The following is a 26,703-nucleotide window of genomic DNA, read 5'->3' on the forward strand; positions in this document are numbered from 1 at the left end:
GTTAATTGGAAGGGATATTTCTCTATGGTTCTCCAGGCGCTTGTGGATCACCATGGGCGTTTCATTGACATTAACATAGACTGGCCTGTTCAGGAAGCTGCAGGCTGGACTTTTTTCCCAGAGCGGAAGATCACAGTAGGGGAAGTCGAAATGCCCATTGTGATCCTGCTTACCTGTTAATGCCATGGCTCATGAAACCCTACACAGGGAGCCATGGCAGCAGCAAGGAATGGGTCACCTAGAGGCTGAGCCGGTGCCGAATGACTGTGGAGTGTGCTTTTGGCCGTTTAAAGGGCCGCTGGCGATCTCTGTATGGGAAGCTGGACTTGGCTGAACACAGCATCCTCGCGGTTATATCCGCGTGCTGTATCCTCCATAATATTTGTGAAGGGAACGGTGAAAGATTCAGTCAGGCATGGACCTCTGAGGTTCAACACTTGGAGGCTGACTTTGCACAGCCACAGAGCAGGGCTATTAGAGGGGCCCAGCACAGGGCTGCAAGGATTAGGGATGCCTTGAGGGAGCAATTTGAGGCTGAAAACCAGCAGTAATGTCTGGTGCCCTGCATGGGAGTGAAGTGCAATGATTACAATGTTAGTAGGAATCTGTTTGCGCTAATCTGATTTTCAGTGCCTGTTTCTTTCCTGGGCTAAGGTATCTTTTACTTTATACAATAATAAAGAATGTTTTCAAAGCCAAAAAATCCATTTATTGAAAAGAAACACAACTGTTTGGGAATCAGAAAGGGCAAGGGGGTGTGGTGGGGAACAGTACAATCACAGATTTGCGTATGTCCTGTCTGGAGTGCTGTGCAATGAGGGCTGCACTTCAGGATGGCTATACTGCATGGTGATGGGGGTTGAGTGCAGTGGATAAGGGTCGTAGTTTTCAGGGCTGGGTGGTGAAGATACAGGTGTTGGAGGCAGCTGGTGGCGGTAAGAACCCGGATGTTGGGGAAAGTGGTTTGGAGGTGACATGGGGGCACAAGGGAAAGAGTTTTGGGACAAGGGCTGCGGGGGTGCGGGCGCAGTAGTGTTCTGCCTGCATGGCGACGAGCACCTGGATAGAGTCTGCTTGGCGTTCCAGGATGCTTATCAGCCGGTCCGTGCTTTGCTGCTGGTGCTCCGTGCTTCGCCGCCGGTGCGCTGCGTTTTCCTGGCAGATCCTGCTTTCGCTCTCTCGCCACTCCTGCGCTTTTTGATTCTCTTTAAGAGATTGCTGCATCACTTCTTGCAGCATGTCGTCTTTGTTTTTTCACAATCTCTTCCTGAGTTTTCGCAGTCTCTCAGCCAGTGATAACACGGACGGCTGAGGTTTCAAGGTTGCATCTGTAAAGGCAAAATGCAACACTTAACAGAGGCAGCATTGTTTATAGCAGACAGAGTAATGATTGCCCCGCACTTAAGGAGGGCACACACAGTCTACACAATAGCATAATTTTCCCATTCCAAAGAGAGTGCACATAACCAACAGGAGCCCCAAAATGGTGAGTAAGGGGGACTGATTGTTTCACGGCTGTACTGTCCTCTGAGTTTCTGTGCCTTGGGGAGAGCCAACAGCTGCTGGGGGCACCTACACTGAACACTGTCCCAACTTTTTCCACAGGAGTTCGTCCTGAACAATATCTTGCTGCTGAGGGTGACCTGGGAAGCAAGGGAGGGTCTTCTACTGCAATGCAGCTTCTGCCCTGGCCCATATGCCGCTTGCCTGTGTGCAGCAATGGCCCCTCCGCCCCTCGCGGCACAGTGGCGTGGACATGTTAGCCTGACTGGGACAAAGACCACGGTGGCTCTCCCAAGAAACCTGCGCAAGCGCATTGCTCACGTTCTGGATGACACTTTTGAAGAGATTACCGAAGCTACCATGATGTGATAGACCACATCAATGCGCTATTCCGCATCTAGGCATGCATGCAGCCCTAACCCACCTCTCCCAAAGAGCCCGCACCGAAAAATTCCTTCCCCCCCAAAAAAGCCGCTTACTGGGAACCTGCTCTTCTGTTTGTCCTCCACCAAGTATCGGTCGCTGCGACTGGCTACGTTCCTCCTGGCTCGAGAAGCACTCCTGGCTGCATGCCTCCAGGGATTCTGGGGTGTCTCCCCCCGCCCCAGCACCCTCACTCCCGCTTTCCTCCTCCTCCTCCCCCCCCACTTTGAAGTGTCCATGGTGGTGCTCGGAGTGGAGGTGGGGTCACCCCCAAGTATCGTGTCTAGCTCTTTGTAGAATCAGCAGGTCGTGGGGGGAGCACCGGAGCGACCGTTTGCTTCGCGGGCTTTGCGGTAGGCAGTCCGCAGCTCCTTCACTTTAATCCTGCACTGCAGTACGTCCCGGTCATGGTCCCTTTCCATCATGGCCCTTGATATCTGCCTGAAGGTATCGTAATTCCTATGGCTGGAGCACAGATGGGACTGGACAGCTTCCTCCCACAAAATACTGATGAGGTCCAGCAACTTGCCATTGCTCCATGCTGGAGCTCGCTTGGCACGTGGAGGCATGGTCACCTGGAAAGATTCGCTGATAGCACTACACACCTGGCTGAGCAAACAGGAAGGGGATTTTTAAAATTCCTGGGGTATGTAAAGGGCGGGTCTATCGGTTGGTCACCTGAGGCCAGGGCACTAGAGTTCGAACTGATGACCAGCGTGGCTAGAACAGGCATTGTGGGATACTGCCGAATACTTCTGGAGGCCAATCAGAGCGCATTGGGCAGCCACACTGGCGCCACAGCACAGCAGTGGTAGCGCAATACTCTTTATTTCTCTTGGGGAGGTGGAGTACAAGCAGCGCTGTAGCCACGGAGATACAGTGCTGTACGTGCCTTGCCAGTGTGGACGGGGAGTGAGTTACAGCGCTGGGGGCGGCTTTATTGCACTGTAACTCTCAAGTGTAGCCAGGGCCTAAGAATTAGATCCACAAAAGCCTACATGTAAGGCAGGGAGCTGCCTAAGCTAGCCAATAACAGATGCCACTAAGAGGGGTATGTTATAAGCCCAGCCCCTTTCATGGAGTTAGGCATGTAAATATGGATGGGAGGTAGGCATCTCCTTCTCCTGAAGTTAGGTGCCAAAGCTGTTTTGTTTGGGGGAAGTGGGTTGCTTGCAAAAAGTAGAGGAGGCACCTTCCTTATAACTTTTAGTCCAGTCATTAGAGCACTCACCCAAGATGTTGGCGATCCAGGTTCAATTCCCCACTCTGCTTGAAGGGGAGAAAGGATCTGAACAGGGATCTCCCTTCTCCTCATAGACTTTAAGGTCAGAAGGGACCATTATGATCATCTAGTCTGACCTCCTGCACAACACAGGCCACAGAATCTCACCCACCCACTCCTGTAACAAACCCCTAACCTATGTCTGAGTTATTGAAGTCCTCAAATCGTGATTTAAAGACCTCAAGGTGCAGAGAATCCTCCAGCAAGTGACCCGTGCCACACGCTGCAGAGGAAGGCGAAAAACCTCCAGGGCCGCTGCCAATCTGCCCTGGACGAAAATTCCTTCCCGACCCCAAATATGGCGAGCAGTTAAACCCTGAGCATGTGGGCAAGACTCACCAGCCAGCACCCAGGAAAGAATTCTCTGTAGTAACTCAGATCCCATCCCATCTAACATCCCATCACAGACCATTAGGCATATTTACCTGCTAATAATCAAAGATCAATTAACTGCCAAAATTAGGCTATCCCATCATACCATCCCCTCCATAAACTTATCAAGCGTAGTCTTGAAGCTAGATGTCTTTTGCCCCACTACTCCCCTTGGAAGGCTCTAATGGTTAGAAACCTTCGTTTAATTTCAAGTCTAAACTTCCTAATGTCCAGTTTATATCCATTTGTTCTTGTGTCCACATTGGTACTAAGCTTAAATAATTCCTCTCCCTCCCTGATATTTATCCCTCTGATATATTTATAACGAGCAATCATATCTCCCCTCAGCCTTCTTTTGGTTAGGCTAAACAAGCCAAGCTCGTTGAGTCTCCTTTCTTAAGACAGGTTTTCCATTCCTCGGATCATCCTAGTAGCCCTTCTCTGTACCTGTTCCAGTTTGAATTCATCCTTCTGAAACATGGGAGACCAGAACTGCACAGAATATTCCAGATGAGGTCTCACCAGTGCCTTGTATAACAGTATTAACACCTCCTTATCTTTACTGGAAATACCTCACCTGATGCATCCCAAGACTGCATTAGCTTTTTTAATGGCCATATCACATTGGCGGCTCATAGTCATCCTGTGATCAACCAATACTCCGAGTCTTTCTCCGCCTCTGTTACTTCCAACTGATGTGTCCCCAATTTATAACCAAAATTCTTGTTATTAATCCCTAAATGCATGACCTTGCACTTTTCACTATTAAATTTCATCCTATTACTGTTACTCCAGTTTACAAGTTCATCCAGATCTTCCTGTATGATATCCTGGTCCTTCTCTGTATTAGCAATACCTCCCAGCTTTGTGTCATCCGCAAACTTTATTAGCACATTCCCACTTTTTGTACCAAGGTCGGTAATAAAAAAATTAAATAAGAGTGGTCCCAAAACCGACCCCTGAGGAACGCCACTAGTAACCTCCTTCCAGCCTGACAGTTCACCTTACACACAGGGGTAATTGAACCTGGGTATCTAATATCCTAGGGGAGTACTCTAACCACCGAGCTAAAAGTTATAAGAGAACCCCCTCCTCCAACTGGATTTTGTGGAGGGTCCAATTCGATAGGCATGCTCTGAGAATGCCTATCACAGGCCTGCACAACTCGTAAAGTGGCGAGGGCCATATTACTCTGGCTCACTTGCTCCCCTGCTCGCCTCCTCAGTCCCCGCTCCCCCACCGCCAGCTCAGCTGTCCCCCGCTCGCCTGCTCAGTCCCCCCTCCGGCTCACTTGCCCCCCCGCTCGCCTCCTCAGCCCCCTCCGGCTCACCTGCCCCCCCGCTCGCCTCCTCAGACCCCCCCTCCCCCACCGCCAGCTCAGCTGTCCCCCGCTCGCCTGCTCAGCTCCCCCCCTCCGGCTCACTTGCCCCCCCGCTCGCCTCCTCAGCCCCCTCCGGCTCACCTGCCCCCCCGCTCGCCTCCTCAGACCCCCCCTCCCCCACCACCAGCTCAGCTGCCCCCTGCTTGCCTCCTCAGCTCCCCCCCTCCGGCTCACCTGTCGTCCCCCCCCCCGCTCGCCTCCTCAGACCCCCCGCTGGCTCACCTGCCCCCCCGCTCACCACCTTAGCCACACCTCCCCCACTGCCAACTCACTTGCCTGGTCTCTTACCTCCTGCCACTGGCTCACCCTCACTCTCCGGAGTCCAGCCTCACACTGGCCCCTTCACCACCCCGCCCACCTACCGGCCAGCCAACCAGCCAGCTGTTGGCTTCCCTACTCACCTCATGCGGGCCGCACAGTGAGCCCAGCTATTCACCCCCCCCGCGGGCTGCACAGTGAGCCCACGCGGGCCGCATGTTGTGCAGGCCTGGCCTATCAGATTAGGCCCTGCAAGTGAGATAGGCAGGGAAACACCTATTTTCACCTGATTTGAGGGTCCCTCTGAGGCTTAGGTATGCAGTGAAACATTAGAGTGAAACATGATGTATATGACCTGTGGCAGAAACTTCTGGTATGTCTAGGGTTACCATATTTAGTGCCTCCGAAAGGAGGACACTTTAAAGGGGCCCCAGCCCCGCCCCCAGCCCCGCCCCCGCGCCCGCCCCAACCCCGCCCCCTCCCCAAAGTCTCCGCCCCCTCCCCTGCTTCCCGCGAACATTTGAGTCGCGGGAAGCCTGAAGCAGGTAAGGGGGGGAGGAGGCGCGGCCCACCCCCGGCACCGCAGGTCCCCAGCCCGTCCCCCGAGCCCCCGGCCCGGCACCGCCGGCCGAGCCCCCGACCCGGCACCCAGTCCCCGGCCGGGCCCGGCACCGGGCCCCCCCGAGCACCGCCGGCCGAGCCCCCGGCCCAGCACCCGGCCCAGCACCCGGCCACCCCGAGCACCGCCGGCACCCGACCCGCCGGCCGAGCCCCCCGGTCCGGCCCGGCACCCGAGCCCCCGGCCCGGCCCCGGGCCCCCCCGAGCACCGCCGGCCCGGCCCCGGGCCCGGCACTGCCAGCCAGGCCCCCCGAGCCCCCGGCCCGGCACCGGGCCCCCCCGAGCACTGCCGGCCGAGCCCCCGGCCCGGCACCCGAGCCCCCGGCCCGGCCCCCGGCCCCCCCGAGCACCGCCGGCCGAGCCCCCGGCCCAGCACCCGGCCCGGCACCCGAGCCGCCGGCCGAGCGGCCCGGCCCGGCCCCGGGCACCGCCGGCCGAGCCCCCGGCCCGGCACTGCCGGCCAGGCCCCCCGAGCCTCCGCCCCGGGCCCCCCCGAGCACCGCTGGCCGAGCCCCCGGCCCGGCACTGCCGGCCAGGCCCCCCGAGCCCCCGGCCCGGCACCGGGCCCCCCCGAGCACCGCCAGCCGAGCCCCCGAGCCCCCGGCCCCCGAGCCGCCGACCGCATGTCCGATTTTCCCGGACATGTCCGGCTTTTTGGGATTTCCCCCCGGACGGGGATTTGGAGCCCAAAAAGCCGGACATGTCCGGGAAAATCCGGACGTATGGTAACCCTAGGTATGTCTACACTGCAGTTAAACACCTACAGCTGGCCTGCGCTGGCTGGCTCAGGCTCCCAGGGCTCAGGCTAAGGGGCTGTTTAATTGTGGTGGAGATGTTCAGACTCAGGCTGCAGTCCGAGATCTGGGACCCTCCCACCTCAGAGTTCTAGAGCCTGGGCTCTAGCCTTATCCTCTACATCGCAATTAAACAGCCCCTTAGCCCAAGCCTCTGGATTTTTAACTGCGGTGTAGACATACCTTTAGGCATCCAGGGGTCTCTCATGGCAAAAATTAGGTGCCAAGGAATTCTAAGTGCCTACAGTGTTAGGTGGCAGGTGAGTAGGAGTTTTGAGGATCTTAGTGGCACCTAAATTTTGGATTTAGGCATCTAAGTGGAGAGATAGGTACCTAAGACCCTTTGTGGATTCAGCCTACCTCCCTAACTCCCTCACACATATGTGCTTTTGAAAATCCCACTAACTGTTGATTAAAAAAAACCCTGCATTTTTAGGCACCTAGATATCTTTAAAAATCTGGCCCTTAGTTCCCACTCTATCAACATATGTTTTCCTGATTAATTTTTTAAAGCAAGACTGAAAATTTAAAAAATGTGTGTGTAATAGGTCCTAGCCGGGGCTCGACCCTTCCGGGCAGGAGGGGAGCCACACCGACTCACTACTGTGGGAACAAGCAGTCAGTTAGTCCCGAAGCTCCGGCTCTTTGGTGAAGGGCCAGAGCAAACACAGTAAAGCTCAGGCCCTTGTTTGCAGGGAGCTGAGTCAGCAAGCAGTTCAGAAGCCCAGACCCTGGATCAGGGCGGGGCAAACACAGGTAAGCTCAGGCCCTTGTTTGCAGGGAGCTGAGCAAGCAAATAGTTCAAAGCCCAGGCCCTGGATCAGGGCGGGGCAAACACAGTTAGGCTCAGGCCCTTGTTTGTAGGGAGCTGAGCGAGCGAATAGTTCAAAGCCCAGGCAAGGCACGCCTAGGCTTTCTGTAGCCGAGTGTTGGGTGAGGGGGATGCCTGCCACCCGTGAGCAGGGGTGGCAGGGGGGAACACAGGCCCACCCACTCCACTGCATTCCAGCCCGGGGCCCTAACAGCAGTTGCTGCCGCTGCTGGTCAGTGGGGTATCCAGACCGCAACACACTGACATAGGCTCACACTCAGTTGCAGCCGGACCGGGGTCAGCTACCCCCGGGCTACTTCCGTGATCCCCCTCAAAGCCTACCTCGTTCATCGCGCCGGGCTCGGGCCAGTCCATCTGCATGGGTTCCTCTCTGCCAGGGCTTGGTGGCAGGTCCGGTAGCTCGGCCGGGAAGTCAGGCCAACGGTCCTCATGCGGTTCCTCTGGGTAGCAGCAGGGACGGAGGGGTTCGGGTACAGTCTCACCCTCAGGGTTGGTGGGGTGGGGTTCCCAGGGATTCTCCCAGTGACGGGATCGGACAGGCTCCGGTGGCTCCTCCTCGTAGCGTGCCCTGGGTAACTCGGGCCAGCTAGGGTCCAGGCCTCGGTCTTCGGCGGCCTCCTGGCCGGGAGCTCCCGGCCACACGTCTACTCCCTGTGGTGGCTGGCCGCCGACTGAGCTCTGGCGGCCGGCCTTTATACTTCCTGTCCCGCCCCTTGACTTCCGGGGGGCGGGGACAGGCGGTGGTGGTCCCACCCACTCTGGTGCCTGCACGTGGGCTCCCTCTTCCGGGCAGGAGGGGAGCCACACCGACTCACTACAGTGTGAAAGTAACAATAGATATAAAATTATGCTGTCGATACACAGAACAAATAGGGCGGGGTAAGGGGAAATACTCTAAAGTTAACTGTCTTATATGTTGAAAATCTTATTTAAAAAAAAAAGCAGGCATATTAAAGTAGACAGGTCAAATCCTTAGGTCTTTACTCAGATTTAATTCTGGCTAATTCCCATAGAAGTCAATGGTAGTTTGCCTGATGGTGCCTTGATCCTCAATGTAGAACATACAGATAGACTTCTGCACCTGCTCAGGGCCCGACTGATGTTAGCACATCTGCATGTACAGTGTAAATTGAAGGACAGGGGCTTAAGAACTGATCTCAGGATTTGGTGCAATGGTTTAATAGCATAGAAAAATGGATTCTAGATATAGCTGAAAATAGAGGTCTATTCTCTGAGTTTATAAAAAAAGTCAGGCATTGTTCTGACCTAAATTTTTGGCAATATTTCTAACTGTTCTTGCACAACATTAAGAAATTTCTTAAAGATATATGAACAATAAAGATTGAAATCTTTTTCTCTTCTTTCCAAAGGAGATTTTTCTAATTTAGAATACTCAGATACTTTTCTCTAAATGAGACATTTTTTTCCAACAGATGTACACAGAAGAAACTCTGTAACCACACTACTACTCTCTGAGACACTCTTTCCAGCTATTTTCCCTATCCTTATTCACATTGTAGTGAGATCTTGTGTGGTGGAAAGTTAGGTATGTACAGTTATACATATAATACGGAGCAATTTCTGTACTCAGATGCACATTCATTTCTCCAGTTCACTTTGTGACATGGTGTACAGTCTTTTTGGGCCTCAGTTGGAGAACTCAAAAGGGACAAAAGCACTCTGCCTTGATTTTGACACAGAAGAAAACTCCCATCAGTCTTTTAAATAGTACAGGACAAAGTGGTGATCTAGGCAACCAGCTGCCCTCCCCAGGGAATCTATGTGGATTGGGTTTGTTGAATAAGGGCTTTCTGGTACCTGGAAGGAAACTCCTGTATAGTGAGTAGGTGGGAATTATTCCTTCTTCATCTTGAAGTGGACTGAGGAAAAGCAGTCATGTTTCTGCTTGACAAAGGCCTGGGCTACACTAGTGGGAGGGGTTGAACTAAGATACGCAACTTCAGCTATGCTATTCGCGTAGCTGAAGTCGAAGTATCTTAGTTCAACTTATCTGGCCGTCCTCACAGCGGCGAGTCGACCGCTGCGGCTCCCCGTCGACTCTGCTTACTCCTCCTGCCGAGGTGGAGTACGGGCGTCGATTCGGGAATCGATTTATCACATCTAGAGAAGACATGATAAATCGATCCCCGATACATCGAACACTACCCACCGATTCGGCGCGTAATATAGACGTACCCTTAGTCAGGACAGTTGAACCATATTACAACTAACTTAGCACCAGATATAAACAGCTGGGGCCAGATCAACAAAGGGACATAGATATTGCAATGATCAGTGTTGTGGCATTTAACTTTTAGGTGCCTAGAAAATCACAGGAACAACACTGCAATCCACAAAGTTTGCGTGAGGTGCCTAGGGTCCCTATACAATGGATGGGGAGAGACAAGTACCTTAGATGGAGCTTCACAAAAGACATGGCTAGGCGGGGAGCTGCCTAAGCTAGGCAATGGGAGATGCTGGTGACAGTCCCATTCTTCTCATGGAGATAGGCACCTAAAGCCAGGCTGTGTGCAGGTGCCTTTTCCTGATTATTTAAATATTTATGGACAGTGGAACAGTCATTCAGAGAGAGAGAGAGAGAGAGCGCTTCTATAGTCTTTTGGTTATGCCACCCACCTGGGACATGGAAGAGCCAGGGTCCAGTTCCCCTATTCCAATCACTCTTTCACTATTTAGCTACAGTGGAACAGCTTCAACAGGATAGATCGAGAGAGTCCTGTATCAGATTATCCAGTACCTCAGTGGCTTGAGCATTTTTCTCAACTGTGGGAGAGCCCTGTTCAAATCCTTTCTCCCCATCCTGATGGGGAGGGAGGAATTGTATCTAAGTCGCTCAGGAGAGTGTTCTAACCAGTGGACTAAAAGGTAGGGGGCAGTTCTACCTCCTATGGCAGCTCGATTTTGATTAGGACCTGACCCAGTAGGCAGTCTCTGAGCACACCTGTGATGCTGGCAGACCAGGTGCCCCAGTGGAACACTGATGAATGTATAGCTCTAAACCAGTCTGGCTCACCTGTGTGTTAGTATTATTAAAATAGGTATTAGATTTATAAAAATGTGTTTAGTGTTTAGAGTTTATAAAGGATGCTGCATGTATTAATCTCACTTAAGAGCTGTACCCAGTGATGAGCTGCCAAAATCTTAGGAACCGGTTCCCTACCGGATCTTCGGGGGCACGGCGGCGGCGGGTTCTTCAGTGCTGGAGTGAGTGAAGGACCCGCCGCTGAAGACCCGGTAGGGAACCGCTCGGTGAGTACAAGACCCATCCGCCTCTCAAAACAGCCTAGCCCCCACCCCATCCGACCCCCACCCATGTCCTGCCCCCGAGGGCCCCGCTCAGAACCCGCAACCCATCAACCCCCCCCCCACCACTCCTTGTCCCCTGACCACTCCTTCCCGAGACCACCCCACCCCCTGTCCAACTCACCCTGATGCCTGATCCCCTGACTGTCCCAACCCCATCCACCATCACCCCGACAGACCCCCCACCCTAACTGCCCCCCAGGACCTCCCACCCCCTTGTTTTTATCCTGGTCTACGCAGTTTGAGTAGCTGGATTAGAAAGTAGCGGATGTTGATTAGATTTATTGTTACCTAAGTGGTTTGTTTTTCTTCTGTTAAATAATTGTTAATTGTATAAAGGGGAATATGGTTTTCTGACTCTCAGCCATGATGATTTTATTTTGAGTCACTAGAAAAAAAAATCTAAATCTCAGGAAGGGAATTTTTTCTTTTAACGAAGAATAACACTTGTGTATCTCTAATAACAATGCCCCAAACTTTCTATTCACTTCATGAGGAGATGTACCTGATTGTCCAAACCAAAGGCAGAACTTAGTTTGGAATATTTCAGTGGTTGCTTAACAAAAGAAGTGATTGTTGTACCGTATACTTCATTTCCATTTTCTTTATTGTTATAACATTGTGCATAAGCAGTAAAAATGATCGTCACATTGAATCATTGTGATTAAGATACCGCATAATAATTTTAAAAAATGCACAAGCTGTTCTGCTTTAGCAGTCAGCCAAGAAATGCTACTTACAAAATGCTCATCTGACAAGCCACAGCTTCCCTGCAAAAACAAAGAAATTTTTTATATATATATAAAATCAATCAATTTATATATACATCAAGGCCCATTTTACAATGTTAGATGCTCTAAAACCAGATCCTGATCCTGCAAACACTTGTGTACCTAACTTCATTAGGTCTATTCACATGCTCAGAGTTAAGCACCTATATAAAATGTCTGCAGAATCAGGGACCTGGAGCAGTACTTAGAAATAGTTTAAACTTTATGAGACCAAGTGGATGTAACAGTTTCTTTAAAAAAAAACCTAGGATATTGATTAGAGAGAAATCTTTGTAATCATTGAATACAGGCAGTGGAACTGGAACAAATTTTATAGTAAGGATGCTGAAAGCCATTGAATAACACCCCCTCAAGCCACACCTCTAGTTCCGGCACCCTTGAATACAGGTATGAAATGGCTGTGTTTGGATAGCCAATTAATAATTTTGTTATACTTCTTTGAGTGTATGTAGTTCTATGAATATACTCATCTACCTCCTTTTAATATTTACCCCTGCCTGTGTGTGTAATGTCACGTGTGATAGAGGGGTGAAGAGTAATATGTAAGGGGGGGAAGCATGTTAAGGAGTGGGCTGGGAACATATTGAAAGACATGCAGAGGGGGCATGCACGACTTTGGGCGGCGTCCAATGCTTGCACAGGAACACAAAACTGTCCTGATGTTCCAGGGAGCAGCAATATTTTCTAAGGACCACGTGTGCTGTTCAAGGGGGTAGCTGTTGCAGCACTCGGGCAGGCGGGGGCGCTGGCGCCTGCATGAGAAGGAGGTCCCTTAAGAAGGGGCGGCCACCAGGCAGCAAAACCGCATAGTTCAAAGTGCCTACAAAAGGGGGCGGGGCTACACCTCCCGGCATGCTGTGCTACACCCCCTCACGGCCCTCCCGCGCACTGCATGCCGGGAGGTGTAGTCCCGCCCCGTTGTCTTCCGGGACCCGCCGGTGCTCTTCGGGAGAGCGCCGTCGGTGTCACGTGAGGGGTCTGTTGACTTCCTCGAGGGGGCGGGAGGTCCTGGTAACGGCGTCGTCAGGCCGGGCCCCGGGCGGAGGTGATGGGAGCCCGGAGGAGCCCGAGTGGACACCGCGGCGGCCGCTGCTTCCTCTTCGCTGAGGCCGCCGCCCGCCAGTGACCGGAGCTGAGCGGAATCCCCCCGCTCCCCGCCAGGTCAGCTCCGGCCCTTCCCCAGAGGGGACAGGGGCAGATGGGCCGGGGTGGGAGGGGATAGCGGTGACAAGCCTCTCAGCAGGTGACTCGGGCTGACGTGGACCCGCAGCCCCCGACGGCTCCTCGCTCGCAGCGGCCTGCAGCGGGAGCGCCTCTCTCTCCCTGCCCCGGTGCCTGCTCCAGGCCCCCCGCGGCTTGTCCGCATCGGGGTGGTTATTGTCTCCCCAGCGAGATGCGGGGCGCCGTGCCCGGGTCCGCGCTGACTGCGCAGTCACGGGCAGTGGCGCCTGTGTCGGCCAGATGGCCCCGGGCCTCCACAGGGAAGTTTCCTTTAAATCCACCCAGTGAGTATTTTAAGCTCTTTCCTGTAGAGAGGAAGCTGGCAGGGTGACGGGAAAGGGGCAGCGAATAGACTGTTCTGGCGCTTCGTGTGCGGTTGCCCCCGCCGGAACTGGGTAGGTGTCCGGGGATTATGCAGGGAAAGTGGCTGCATCAGAATGGCACCAGGAGAAGGCTCCCTGCAAACGAAGCCCTTTCAGGTGTAGATGCGTGACGCTCACAATTCCATAACATAGGTAGTGAAAGGGAGAAACTGGTCAGGGGGAGAAAAATGTTATCAAACACCATGAAGTCATATAACGCACACCCAAATACAACTATCCTGGTGCATTATAAACGTGGGTGTAATACTCATAAGTGTAGAGGAATGTTTATTGTAATGGGCTTGAAAAATTCATTTGCAAGTGGGGAATGAGCATGTGTGAAGGATTGGGGGGATGTAATTTGTCTGATTGTGCAGAATTTAAACATTCTGATAAACTTCGTGTTTGGTCCTTCTGGTTGCCAAGATAACCACCTAAATGTGAGCCTGTGCAGTGTGTGGTTCTGAGTCTGCAGATAGACCTCTCCAGTTTTTCCACTGCTTCTGCTAACTCTTCAGCAGCAAAATTAAATTAACAGGGATGTCCAAGATCTTTGCTGCCCTTCCGAATCCTGTGAGCTGGGGTGAAACTGAAAAGAATCATGTCCATGTCACCGCTAACATTTGGAGAAAGGTATAAGCAGCAGCAGCCAAGGCAGCCACTGGAGTTATTCTCAGAGGAGGAATAATGGAGACTTGGGAGACTCGAAACCCTGCTCCCATATGGAGATCATGTGCAATATAGTGCGAGATCAAAAATTTTGATGTTGGAAATTGGTGAATGAATTTTCTGTTTTTTTCACCGATATCACATCTATGTGATGGAATGTGGAAAAAAGAGAGAAAGGATAGCTTCTTGTTCAATGTTCAGATCTGATGTTGGGGAAGTGGGACCCTTTGCTAAAAGGGAAGTCTAGTCTAAGCACAGGATTAGGAACCAGGAACTTTAAAAAAGTTTTAATTCTGACTGCCACATGAGTCCTCTGTGCCCTTGAGCAACTTGCTTAATCTCCGTTTCAATTTCCCCATCTGTAAAATGTGTATTACACTTAACTACTTCACATAATGTTGATAATTGTGCAATGTGTATAAAGACCTTTGAACAAGAAAAGTGTAAGTGCCAGGTATTATTAATCATTTCTCCTTTGTTTAGTATGTCCTAAGACAAGTAACATGTTAAATCTCAAAAGCCATTTATTACCATTTAATATAAATGATAGAACAACCAAAAATGCTTTTTATAAGCCTACAGCAAATGTAGGGAGGCATATGAAGTGTATGATCTACAGGTGTATGCTGGCAACATTTTAATGTCATGTGCTCTTAGAAGTATTTGGTTTAATTACTTGTAAGAGGGGAGAACAGTAAAATAGGATTGGGTTTTTTTTTTTTTTTTTTTAGACACAGACTTATTTGGGATATACATAAGGCCTACCAAATTCATTGTCTATATTGGTCAATTTCATGGTCATGGGGCTTTTAAAAATCATAAATTTCATGATTTCAGCTATTCAAACCTGAAAATTCATGGTATTGTAATTGTTGGGGTCCTGATCCATAAAGGAGTTGTGGGGGGATTGCAAAGTTTTTGGAGGGGGTGGATTTTGTAGTACTGCTACCGTTACTTCTGTGCAGCTGCTGGTGGCGGTGCTGCCTTCAGAGCTGGGCAGCTGGAGAGCGGCGGCAGCTGGCCAGGATCCCAGCTCTGAAGGCATAGCCACCACCAGCAGCAGTGCAGAAATAATGATGGCATGGTATGGTATTGCCACCGTTACTTTTGCGCTGCGGCTGGTCAGGTGCTGCCTTCACAGTTGGATGCCCAGCCAACAGCCGCTGCTCTCCAGCCCCCGCCCCTCCCAGCTCTGAAGGCAGTACAGAAATAAGAGTGGCAATACCATGACCCCCCTAAAAGAACCTTGTGGACCCCACTGCAACTCCCTTTTGGGTCAGAACCCCCAATTTGAGAAATGCTGGTCTCCCCCACGAAATCTGCACAGTATAGGGTAAAAGCACACAAAAGACCAGATTTCACAGGGGCAAACCAGATTTCATGGTCTGTGATGCAATTTTCATGGCTGTGAATTTGGTAGGGCCATAGATATACAGTAACACTTCTATTTTGTTTGCTTTGTCTTATCTCTGGAAGTAGGAGTAAAAAAACAAGTATCTTTTCCATTTCTAATGGATCTTTTTTTTGCAATGGTGCAACCAGAACTGCATGCAGAACTCAAGGTGTGGGTGTATTGTGATTCATTTCACTAATACTACTGTTCAATTAGATCATTATACTTCTAGTGGAAGGACTTCTTATATGTATAACTAATCTCTGTCTTCTTTGCTCATTACTCTTTAAAAATTTCCTTTCTTTGTATGCCATTTGGGGCAGGTTTCTAATATTTCTCTCACTACTTTATCTCCACCTCAACTGTTTTCATGAAAATGAAACCGCCTCAGAGCATGGATTCGGTTTCATTTTGAGAGACACAACTCCCTCTGCTCCTTCGTTGTGCTGTTTCAGCAATAGCCTTTATAATGTAGCTAATTGTGTACTGTGTAAAGGACAAATGTTGCCCTTGTATATGCTTATAGTTCCTATCCTCTTTAGTAAGAGCTTAGTGTATTAGCTGAGGGTAGAACTCAGTCCCAAATCTTTTTTCCTTCTGTCAGTTATTTTAGAAGTTTTCTCATGAATTCACGTAGTGTAGACATAAATTAATAAACGGTTGATTTTTGCCAACTGTGAATATTCTGATATCTTTCATAGTGTTAGTTTATTCCTAAATTATGATTCCTTCCCCATCCCAAACTACCATATACTACAGCTAGAAACATAAATGGGGTACAGTGCACTTGGCCAGCTGGCAGCTGTTTAATACAAAATGAATCATTGATTTCAGTATCACTTTTTATTGGGCAAGAATGCATATCACATGCAACTTCACAGTAGGCACCTTTATTGGCAGGTTGAGTAAAGAGAATTCTCAGAGCACAGAAACTGACCTACATTTGCAATTAAAGGAATCACATTATGGCCACTGTTAGACAAAAATGTGTTTTAGACATAGACTCTTACTTTTTATTTTTCTTTCCCTCTTTGCCTATAATTTGTTACTCGCTTTTGGCATCTTTTCTTAAGTTAGATTTTAAGCTGTTTGGGGGCAGTGACCACATCTTCCTGTGTGTGTGTGTTCTGTTTGTTTTCTAACATTGCTTAGAAAATTGAAACAATAAGTATATCTTAAGAAGGTGGTTCCTTTGAGATTTCAGGGAGGCTTATGCTACCACTGTCAATAGTGTATCTGTTCAGTGGATAAACAGATCTTCAGTTTTTGTGGGTGTCCTGCTAATTTTCAAAATCAGAAAACTCTCTGACAGAGCAACTTCCTGCAATATCTTTGGGAGACGATATTTTATTAAGTGTATGAATGGTTTATGAATCATATTGGTTCAGGTTTGTATGCACTCCATTGGGGGAGGATTTCCACAGCTCCTCCAGGAAGTGAAAACAGTAGGGGATTATTAAGGCAAATGCCTCAGATTATAACACCTTGAGAGAGGAACCTCCTCCTGGGGAGGCTCCCATATTCTGCTTCAAAGTGGATTCTGCAGAGACCAACAGACAAAGGACTTTTGGATAAATAGTCCAAGGCTAAACTGACTAAGGGCTTTCTTCCTGATCCAGCAATAGACAAGACCTTCTGTTCAACAGGGTCCCCAACCTTTGTGGAAGGGTTAGAAAAATTTTGGCTTACTGGAGTCCCATAAGACTGATGGATGATACTCTGGTAAGCTGTTAACGTGTGTACAGGGATGTTTATAGTTTTTTATGTTGTCTCTGTAATACTTTTACCTGAGGAATAAATGTGCTTGCTTAGAAAGAGCTCTGTTGTAACTGCTGGCAATTTCTCTGTTCGTCGCTCTCAGAGAAAAGTCAAAGCACAGGTACTAGCCTTTTTAGGCAGACTGGCTTGCTAGGGATCTTGCAGTGTGATCCAGGGGGCTGTGCAGACTTAAAACCCCTGGTCAGGAGGCAGTGAGATCTGAGTTTCCACCTAGGAGAGTTGAAAGCTAGGAGCTAGAAACCTCTATGTGAGTGCCTTGAAGAGGCCATAGATGGGGAAATACAGGTGCAGTTACCCTGAAACGGACACTCGCTTTTTCTTACCTATCTTGTTTTCTTTAAACAGATGCCTGCAGAGCTCTTGTGCAGTGTATGCAAATGTTTCAATAGTGCAACAGTAGATTACAAATCAAAGTCCAACTTTAAATCACTTGATTTCATCTATCTATATGTATTATGTGGATGTTTTTAGAATTCTTAAACAGATTCCACTAAACCAAATTTAGTTTTCTCTTTATGTAGATTGATTCCATTTTCACAATTAGCAAATGGGTAGCAATCTGATATCTTGGTTCTATTTCCAGTTCATGTGCATGAGCACTGTGATATTGCCACATTAATGTGCAAGTTTGGAACCTCACTTGTGCTGCTTCCTTTCACATTGTAAAGGATCAGTATTTTTCCTGGTTACTGTGTTTTGTTTTTGTTTTTTTATGATGCAGGGATGTAGTTAAATATGCCTTGTGTTAATTGAGATATTTAATGTTTTGCTTTAATTTCATGCAATGTCTATGTTGAGGCAGAGTCCTAACTCTAACTTTCTATCCCTTAGCACCTAGAGGCTCTTAATCCCCAGTTGAACAGGGCACAGTTATACTTCTTTCCTCCGGTGTGTCCTTGTCAATTTCTCTTAGAAGCAAACCATCTAAAAATCACATCTGTCCTCCTGAACTTTATACTTCCTTCTCTGCTCATCACCCTTTTACCAGTTTTCCTCCCCATAATGATCTGCTAATAAACTCCTCTGCCCCCCGCCCAAGGGGATGAAGCTGAGGGAGTTAGTGTTGGCCATCCTAACATCTTGAGAAGTGGGGGGAGGGGGGGCGGGAAGTGCCCGGTTGAGCACCTCTAACTTAGCATAAGCAGGATCTTTCTCATGAATGAATTGTCTTCATTTGCCATGTAGACTCAGCTAAAACATTCCGTACCAGATCTGTTGTTGTAGCTGTGTTGGTCCCAGGATATTAGAGGGACAAGGTGGGTGAACTAATATCTCTTAGTGGACCAACTTCTGTTGGTGAGAGAGAAAAAGCAGCTTTCAAGCCTATACAGAGCTCTTCTTCAGGTCTTCTCTCTCTCACTGACAGAAGTTGGTCCAATAAAAGATAATACCTCACCCACCTGGTCAGTATCAGATCTGACTATAGTGGTGGTTGCATGTGCAACCAAGCCTATGCTAATTTAAAAAAAAAATACATGTAGCCTTTCCAAAAAAAATTTGGAGGCTAAGCTGGTTGTCTCCTAACTCTCTGGAGTTTGTGGCTTGGATTTCTAAAGTTAATTTCTTCCAGAGTTTAATGATTCTGTAACTTTAGGAAGGATATACTCTATTCCTACATTAGGCAGGGATTCAATCATTTCATTAAGTGTAAAATTCCACTTGGCTAATTAAAGAACCACAACTGTGCTTCCATATAATGGTCAAAGACAAAGCACCAGGGAAGGTGTATAGGTACCACGTTGCCAGAAGAATCTAGTGTAGGATTTTGAGAATTTTTTTTTTAGAGTAAAGATCTTTTGAAACAAAATTTTAATGCAGCAAAAAGACTCTCAACATGCACAGGAGAAATGTACAATCCCTGAATTTATAAAGCAGCATTTGTACATGCTATGTCTCTTATTAGGCTGGAGAGTCAGGTCATAAACTTTTTGAAAGAGAGCTCAAAGACAACAATAAAGATTTAATTATCCCCATGCTATTCTCTTAACTAAATATAGGACATAACTGTCATGCTGGCTGGAGTGGTTCTCCTCTGTGAGTGACTATCTCAGGCCAGACTGTCAGAAAACAATGGCAGACACCCCAAACTGGTGGCATGTTCTATAATTAGATTTCACCAAGCCAGTAACATATTTGAACTCCTGGATCACTATACCATTCTTACTGTGGAGTCGCAGACAGTTCACTTTAGCCTCTCCAGCCTGTCTTGCCACCCAGAGAAACCGAACTTTGTGATTAAAAGGTAATTTAAACCTAAAATCACGCCACATTAGGTTTCTCACAGTCCCAAAAAACCAGCCACTCACCCCAGATCAATTGATATTCCAGATCTTACAGCAAAGACAACACTGGCACAGTTCTTTAAAGCTTTAAAACTTAAAAAAAAAAAAAAAGTGTTTTGAGAGGTTAAAGAAGGTAAAATGTAATAGGTAAACCACTGTTTGTAACTCCAAATGGTGGCAGTGATGTAATAGACTGCTAGTTTCCTAAAAGTATTCTGGATAGCCCTGGAAAAGATTTTTGGGGCTCTCCATCTACTCATTCAGTTATTCTTCCCTGTTAGAATCCCAACAGTCCAGAGATAAAGGATCTTTCTTTGAATTCCATATTTATATCTTCTCACAGAAGACAAGCTGGCAATCTCTCTACCCACATGGGTTTTTAGTGGGTTTTTCCTTTGACAGTGAGTGAGGAAGGCATTTAGACTTTTGACCTTTTGCTTTTGACACAATGGCCACTTGTTGTGAAATTAACAGCAAATGCTAAAGTCTTTAAATACTTCATAATCATTTCACAAGATTTCTTTGATGGGTAACTTAGTTGTAAGGGTACTTACCATGTAAATGTTTGCTATTACATTATGACAGGAATAGATAAGCGAAAACAATTCAAGTAACCTTCCATTAGTGTTATGAAGTTTAAACACCCAAAACACTAACACATTTAAAATCGCTTTAATCTAATACGCAAATAAATTGACCTGAATACACTCTAGCGTGACCTGGTCAGCTAGCGTCACAATGACAATAATGAAAAACAGGAGACCATATCTGAAGTTAGTAAAAGATTATCAGAATGGGTGCTAATAAAGGAATAGGGAGGATGCAGAGCTGAAGGTTAGGACTACTTGAGTATGCAGAGAGAGAGGACTAAAAGCTGACTAATGCATATATGTAGTTATCCAGTCATTCTGGTTTTTCCTAAAGAGATTGATAATTGGATAGGAAATTGTTCAGCTGAATTTGAGTCTAGCCCAACTCAGTTGCTCTTTGATGGCTATTGGAAAGGCGCTGATCTCAGGCAAGCTCCGAAAGTCCATATCCCATGGGATGACTGAATAATTTTTTCTCTAACAGCCAATTCCATAACCATAAAATCCTTCCATTGGCCAAGCAAAGTGAAGTCTAACACTCAACTCAGTGGTGTCTATCTGTAAGCCAATAACTATGGAATGCCACATCCTATCAATTGCAAAATTTTAGAGAATGTTCTAGACATTGATGGATAGAAGCCTATTGATTTTGTTGCAAATTAGAACACCAAAAAAGCCTGTTTCACAGGAAAAACAGGGGGCCCAGATTTTCTGGAGCGGCAGGCTGAGGTAGAATCTTTCTTCCATTGCTTGAGATATGTGCCAACGCATATCTCAAGCAGCAGCTTGTCTTGCTGCATGGGGATGTCAGCTGTAGACTGGACTCTATTAGAAATAAGAGAGCCTTATTGGGAGGGTTTGGAGGGGGCTAAGCAGGGACTTGCAAGGGAATGAGGCTGGGAAGTGGTGGTAAGAGTAGAAGGGACTCAGAAGTGGGGGAACTGGGTTGTTGAGTGTGAAAGCAGGGACCGAGAGTGGAGATAAGATGGGGAAAGTGGGGCCTAAGGAGGGGAACACCGACTCTGGCATGGGGGGAGACAAAGACCTGAGAATGGAACAGAGGCACATAGAGCCCCTGGCATGAGGGAGTGGCTGGGATAGTTGTGGGAAGTCTCTGCAGTAGGGGAGGACGAGAGGGTGGCACACAGGCAGCTTGTGTGGTGAACATTCTCATGGGGCAAAAAAGGTAGTAGTAACCCATTCAGTCTTGGCAGTGGTTCTTCCAGATTAAGTATGAGTAAGACTAAGATTTAGTCAGGCATTTTTAGTAAAAGTCATGGATAGGTCACAGTCAATTAACACAAATTCCTGGCCATGACCTGTCCATGACTTTTACTGTAAATACCCCTGATCTGCTCTGGGGAGCCGCAGGGCACCACTACTCCAGGGCTGACATTTAAATGTGCTTGCAGAATAAAATACATCAATCCAGGATAAAATACAGATGTCTAAGATAAGTAATTTTTGTGTGTGTGTGTGCATTTGTCACACAGATGTACTCTAGTCTGCTAGGGTGACGTTTATTCATACACTTTAGGACAGAGTATGCATGTCATTAAGTGTATTCTGCATCTTTTTTGCTGTTGCAAAATAAAGAACGGCTTTGAACTGCTATGCAGTAGGGCACTTGTGTACTATGGCCATTCTACTGCTTCAGTGGCCTATAGTAGATGGTTTCAAATTTGGGTTTGTAGATGGTAGTATTTTTGGGTTGAGAATGTGTATTTAGATTTTTCTAGAATAAAAGTTCTTTCTGTACAAAAAAGTGTGCATTCCTTTTGGCACTGATGCTCCAGTACTATGGTGACTGGTGGGGAGAGGCACTAAATAAATTACTAGATTGCTTAAATGTATACCTTTTTGAAAATTATTATTCTCTTCGAGTGCTTGCTCATATCCATTCCATTAGGTGTGTGCGCGCCGCGTGCACGATCGTCGGAAGATTTTCTACCCTAGCAACACCGGCGGGTCGGCTGTGGAGCCCCCTAGAGTGGCGCCTTCATGGCGCTGAATATATACCCCAGCCGACCTGGCGCCCCCTCAGTTCCTTCTTACCGCCCCTGACGGTCGTTGGAACTGTGGAGCGCTGCTTAGCTGTTCTCCACTCTCCCTAGCTTAGTTTGTTGTATCACAGTTATAGTTATAGTTCTAGTGTTTATAGTTAAATAGTTAAATAGTTTAAAAGTTGTTCTAGTTGTTCTAAGTAGTTCAGGGGATTAAGGGGGTCGTCTCCCCCTTTCTCCCCCGGCCGTGGGGCCGGGCTCATGCCCAACGCTCCCGGCTTCAAGCAGTGCGCCTCCTGCGCTAAGCCTATGCCCACGAGCGACCCGCACGACTCCTGTCTGAAGTGCCTGGGAGAGTCCCATCAAACAGACAAGTGCAAGATCTGTAAGGCCTTCAGACCAAGGACCAAGAAGGAGCGGGACTTTTGGCTCCGGCAACTCCTGATGGAGGCGGCACTTAGTCCGGACGCTCCATCTACAAGTCAGGCCCCGGCACCTAGCACCTCGGTGCGCAGTGCCCCGGCGGCACCGGCTATGACGACCACGCGAGTGGCGTCAGACAAGCCTCCCCGGCACCGGACCTCGTCGGCACCGCAAGCAGTGCCTCGGCGCCGGTCATTATCCCCGGGGCATAAAAAAGCCCATAAGACGGGGACATCCGTGCTGAAGACGCCGGCTCCCTCAGTGCCGGGGGAAGAGCCGCGTCCGCCGGTGGAGCACCGGAAACAGGTGCCTCCAGCACCGTCGACTCCGGCGCCGAGGCCGTTGAGTCCGGTGCAGATAGCGTCTCCACCGAGACCGGCGGTGATACAGTGCCTCCCGTCGACTCCAGAGACCTTCGCGGCGGCGAGAGACTTAATAGCTCTCACGGAGCCGGCACCGCCTCAACCACCGGCACCGACTGCACCGTTGACTCGCCCGGTCCAGTCGAGGGGGAAACCTGCCTTGATGCGCCCTCCATCGCAAGGGCTGGAACCTCGGCACCGATCCAGGTCCCGAAGCAGGTCCCCACGCCGCTCGCAGTCCCGGCACCGAATATCGCCTCGGCAACGGTCGTACTCGCGGCCAAGATCTTCTTCGCGGCACTGCTCTACGTCTCGGCACCGCTATGATCGTCGGCACCGATCAACGTCGAGACGTAGTTCTCGGCACCGCTACGGTCGACGCTCGACGTCGAGAGGCCGCTCCCGGCACCGGGCATACTCCAGGTCCTCGTCGAGGTCCAGATCCGACTCCCGGCACCGACGAGGTCATCGGCACCGGTCGCGGTCCCGGCACCGATCGCCGGCACCGCGTAGAGATAGGTCATCTCTGGACCGGCACCGTGCGGCACCGCAGCCAATGGGAATCGTCTCGACGCTCTCGGCACCGCCGTGGCCATCGAGATCGGTGTCCCACTCCTCGGAGGACCTCTCGAGATCGGCATACCCCCCTCAGGGGCAAGCCGAGGAACAGGACTTGGGCCATTGGCAGGAGATGGCAGAGGACCATTCTCATGGCCCATCTCACTGGTCGTTTTGGACCCCGTGGGCGTACCATCAGGCGCAAGGGGCTCCAATTGCTTCGACCTCTCGCTCCGGTCACTCCATCAGAGGGGCCCCGGAGTCCACCATTTCTCGGCCTCCGCCAGGGGGCATGGAGGCTTCTGGGTCCGGACCACCTGACGCCCTGGACCCAGGCACAGGTGATGCTCCAGCCCAGGAACAGGGAGACCAGGACCAGCCCTTGGATCCTGTTCCACCGGAGGCATCTTCCTCTTCTTCTCCGGATGAGGCAGTGGCGGGCACATCGTGCACAGGCCCACCTCCAATAGATCTTCGGGCTCACCAGGATCTTCTGCGCAGGATGGCCCGTAACATGGACCTGCAGGCGGAGGAGATAGTGGAGGTGCACGACCCGATCGTGAATATCCTTGGAGCGGATGCCCCATCGAGGGTGGCGTTACCCCTGATCCGCACGATTCAAACTAATGCGGATACGATATGGCAAACTCCTGCCTCTATCCCACCCACAGCGAGAGGGGTGGAAAGGAAATACTTTGTCCCGTCTAAGGACTACGGGTACTTGTATACCCACCCCCAACCGTGTTCACTGGTGGTGGAATCAGTGAACGCATGAGAGCGCCACGGCCAGCAGGCTGCAGCGCCTAAATCAAAAGAGGCTAAGCGGCTCGATTTGTTTGGCCGTAAGGTTTACTCAGCCGGAGGGCTGCAACTTAGAGCGGCGAACCAACAGGCGCTACTGAGCCGCTACAATTTTAACTCCTGGAACTCTATGGGGAAGTTTAAGGAGTTGATTCCCCAGGAGTCCAGGGAAGAGTTTGGAGCCATGGTAGAGGAGGGCAAGAAGGTGGCTCGGACCTCCTTGCAGGCCTCCTTGGACATAGCAGACTCAGCTGCGAGGACCCTGGCTTCGGGTATCGCTATGCGCAGGATCTCCTGGCTTCAGGTTTCGGGTTTGCCTCCGGAGCTGCAGCAAACCCTACAGGATCTGCCCTTTGAGGGACATGGATTGTTCTCAGACAAGACGGACTCTCGCCTGCAGAGCCTCAAGGACTCGAGAACAATCATGCGCTCCCTGGGGATGCATGTTGTGGGCCCTCAGCGCAGACCATTTAGGCCGCAGCCTCAGCGCTTCTACCCCCCCCCCCCGCCTCGTCAGAGTCAAGACTCGGCCCGGAGGCGAGGGCGAGGTGGTAGGAGAAGATGGGCTGGCCCTCAACCCGGTCAGAACCAGGGGCCACCAAGACCACCTTCAGGTCCTAGACAGAACTTTTGAAGGTGCGGTCGAGGACGGCGCCCCAGTCATCCCCCAGGATCCAGCCCCCTCCTTTCAGGATCGTCTCTCCCACTTCCACCGCGCTTGGTCCCTTATAACTTCGGACTGTTGGGTCCTCCGCACGGTGGAGAGGGGATACGCTATCCAGTTTTCTTCTATCCCCCCCCTCCCACCCCCCTTCCCCGTCCCTCTTCAGGGACCCTTCTCACGAGCAACTTCTTATACAGGAGGTTTCTACGCTCCTGGCCATGGGGGCCATAGAGGAGGTTCCGATAGAGTTAAGGGGCAGGGGATTTTATTCCCGTTACTTCCTGATCCCCAAGTCCAAAGGAGGTCTGCGGCCCATCTTGGACTTGCGCGGACTCAACAAATTCGTAGTAAAGTTGAAGTTCCGCATGGTCTCTTTGGGGGCCATTATCCCTTCCCTCGATCCTGGAGACTGGTTCGCCGCCCTCGACATGAAAGACGCATACTTTCACATCTCAATTTACCCACCTCACAGACGCTTCCTGCGATTCGTGGTAAACGCGGTGCACTACCAATTTGCAGTCCTTCCCTTTGGCCTATCCTCGGCCCCAAGAGTGTTCACGAAATGTATGGCTGTCGTGGCAGCGTACCTTCGTCGGCAAGGGATACAGGTGTTCCCGTACCTAGACGACTGGCTGGTACGCGGTCGCACCAAGGAGCAAGTTCAAGCTCACGTCCACATAATAGTGCACACATTCAACGAGTTGGGCATCCTACTCAACAAGGACAAATCCACTCTAGAACCTACCCAGAGAATAGAATTCATAGGCGCAGTTCTAGACTCCAGACGTGCACAAGCCATCCTGCCAGACAACCGATTTGGCACCATCACGAGCCTCATTCAAGGGCTCCAGGCGTTCCCAACTACCACGGTGAGGTCGTGCCTTACCCTGCTGGGTCACACGGCTTCCTGCACGTACGTAACCAGGCATGCCAGACTTCGGCTTCGCCCACTCCAGACCTGGGTGTCGTCAATATATCAACCACATCGGGACAGCCTGAACATGGTGGTCACGGTCCCGATCTCGGTCCTGACCTCCCTCACCTGGTGGCTAGATCACAATGTGGTCTGCGAGGGGATGCCATTTCACGCCCCACAGCCCTCTCTGCACCTGGTCACAGACGCTTCATCTCTGGGTTGGGGCGCCCATCTCAACGAACACCATACCCAGGGCCTGTGGACTGCACCCCAGCTAGCCCTGCACATCAATGTTCGGGAACTGATGGCGGTGCGCCTGGCGTGCCAGGCATTTCTCAACCTCCTACGTGGCCGATGTGTGTTAGTTCTCATCGACAACACCACGGCCATGTTTTACATCAACAAGCAAGGAGGAGCACGTTCGTCAATTCTATGCCAAGAGACCATTCGCCTGTGGGACTTCTGCATCGCCCACTCAATCCATCTCACGGCATCGTTCCTCCCTGGAGTCCAGAACACTCTAGCGGACCGACTCAGCAGGTCCTTCCAGACGCACGAGTGGTCTATCCGTCCGGACATCATACATTCCATCTTCCAAAAGTGGGGGTTTCCCCAGATAGACCTGTTTGCATCTCGAGACAACAGGAAGTGCCACGTGTTCTGCTCCCTACAAGGTCGAGCTCCGGGCTCCCTCTCGGATGCGTTTCTCCTTCCCTGGAAAGACCACCTGTTTTATGCCTTCCCTCCGTTTCCTCTGGTCCACAAGGTACTGCTCAAATTGCGCAGAGACCAGGCACAGGTAATTCTGGTCGCTCCAGCGTGGCCGAGACAACATTGGTACACCACACTGTTGGAACTCTCGGTTCAGACACTGATCCCGCTTCCGTTGTGTCCGGATCTCATCTCTCAGGACCACGGCCGGCTGCGTCACCCCGACCTGCAATCACTCCACCTCACGGCGTGGCTGCTCCATGGTTCACCCAGGCAGAGCAGCAATGCTCGCACTCTGTCCAACAGATTCTGCTGAGCAGTAGGAAGCCCTCAACACGCACCACGTACCTGGCCAAGTGGAAGCGGTTCTCCTGTTGGTGCGAACAACGA

The 26,703-nt window shown here is 50.2% G+C and overlaps 2 protein-coding genes across 3 annotated transcripts in view; one reads left to right on the plus strand and one right to left on the minus strand.

Annotated features, from left to right (window-relative positions):
* Positions 1-748: 748 nt before the first annotated feature.
* Positions 749-9,901, minus strand: LOC128831318 (basic proline-rich protein-like). The gene is made up of 3 exons (XM_054017629.1): positions 9,876-9,901; positions 7,786-8,278; positions 749-1,328 (listed from the first exon to the last, which is right to left on the minus strand). The coding sequence occupies exons 1-3, from the start codon at positions 9,899-9,901 to the stop codon at positions 1,317-1,319; spliced, it is 531 nt and encodes a 176-aa protein (XP_053873604.1). The 3' UTR covers positions 749-1,316.
* Positions 9,902-12,482: 2,581 nt separating this feature from the next.
* Positions 12,483-26,703, plus strand: part of AZI2 (5-azacytidine induced 2) — a 51,212-nt gene continuing 36,991 nt past the window's right edge. The window contains exon 1 of one of the 2 annotated variants that reach the window (XM_054019908.1): positions 12,483-12,740. Coding sequence is in view for 1 of the 2 variants with exons in the window: in XM_054019907.1 (XP_053875882.1) it covers positions 12,973-13,084 (112 nt within the window). In the remaining variant the exon portion in view is untranslated. Of the gene's footprint in view, positions 12,741-12,866; positions 13,085-26,703 lie in introns of those variants that run through there. The other variant, XM_054019907.1, reaches the window with a different exon arrangement.

Source organism: Malaclemys terrapin, chromosome 2 (genome assembly GCF_027887155.1).
Source record: "Malaclemys terrapin pileata isolate rMalTer1 chromosome 2, rMalTer1.hap1, whole genome shotgun sequence".
In the NCBI taxonomy this organism is placed as follows: Eukaryota; Metazoa; Chordata; order Testudines; family Emydidae; genus Malaclemys; species Malaclemys terrapin.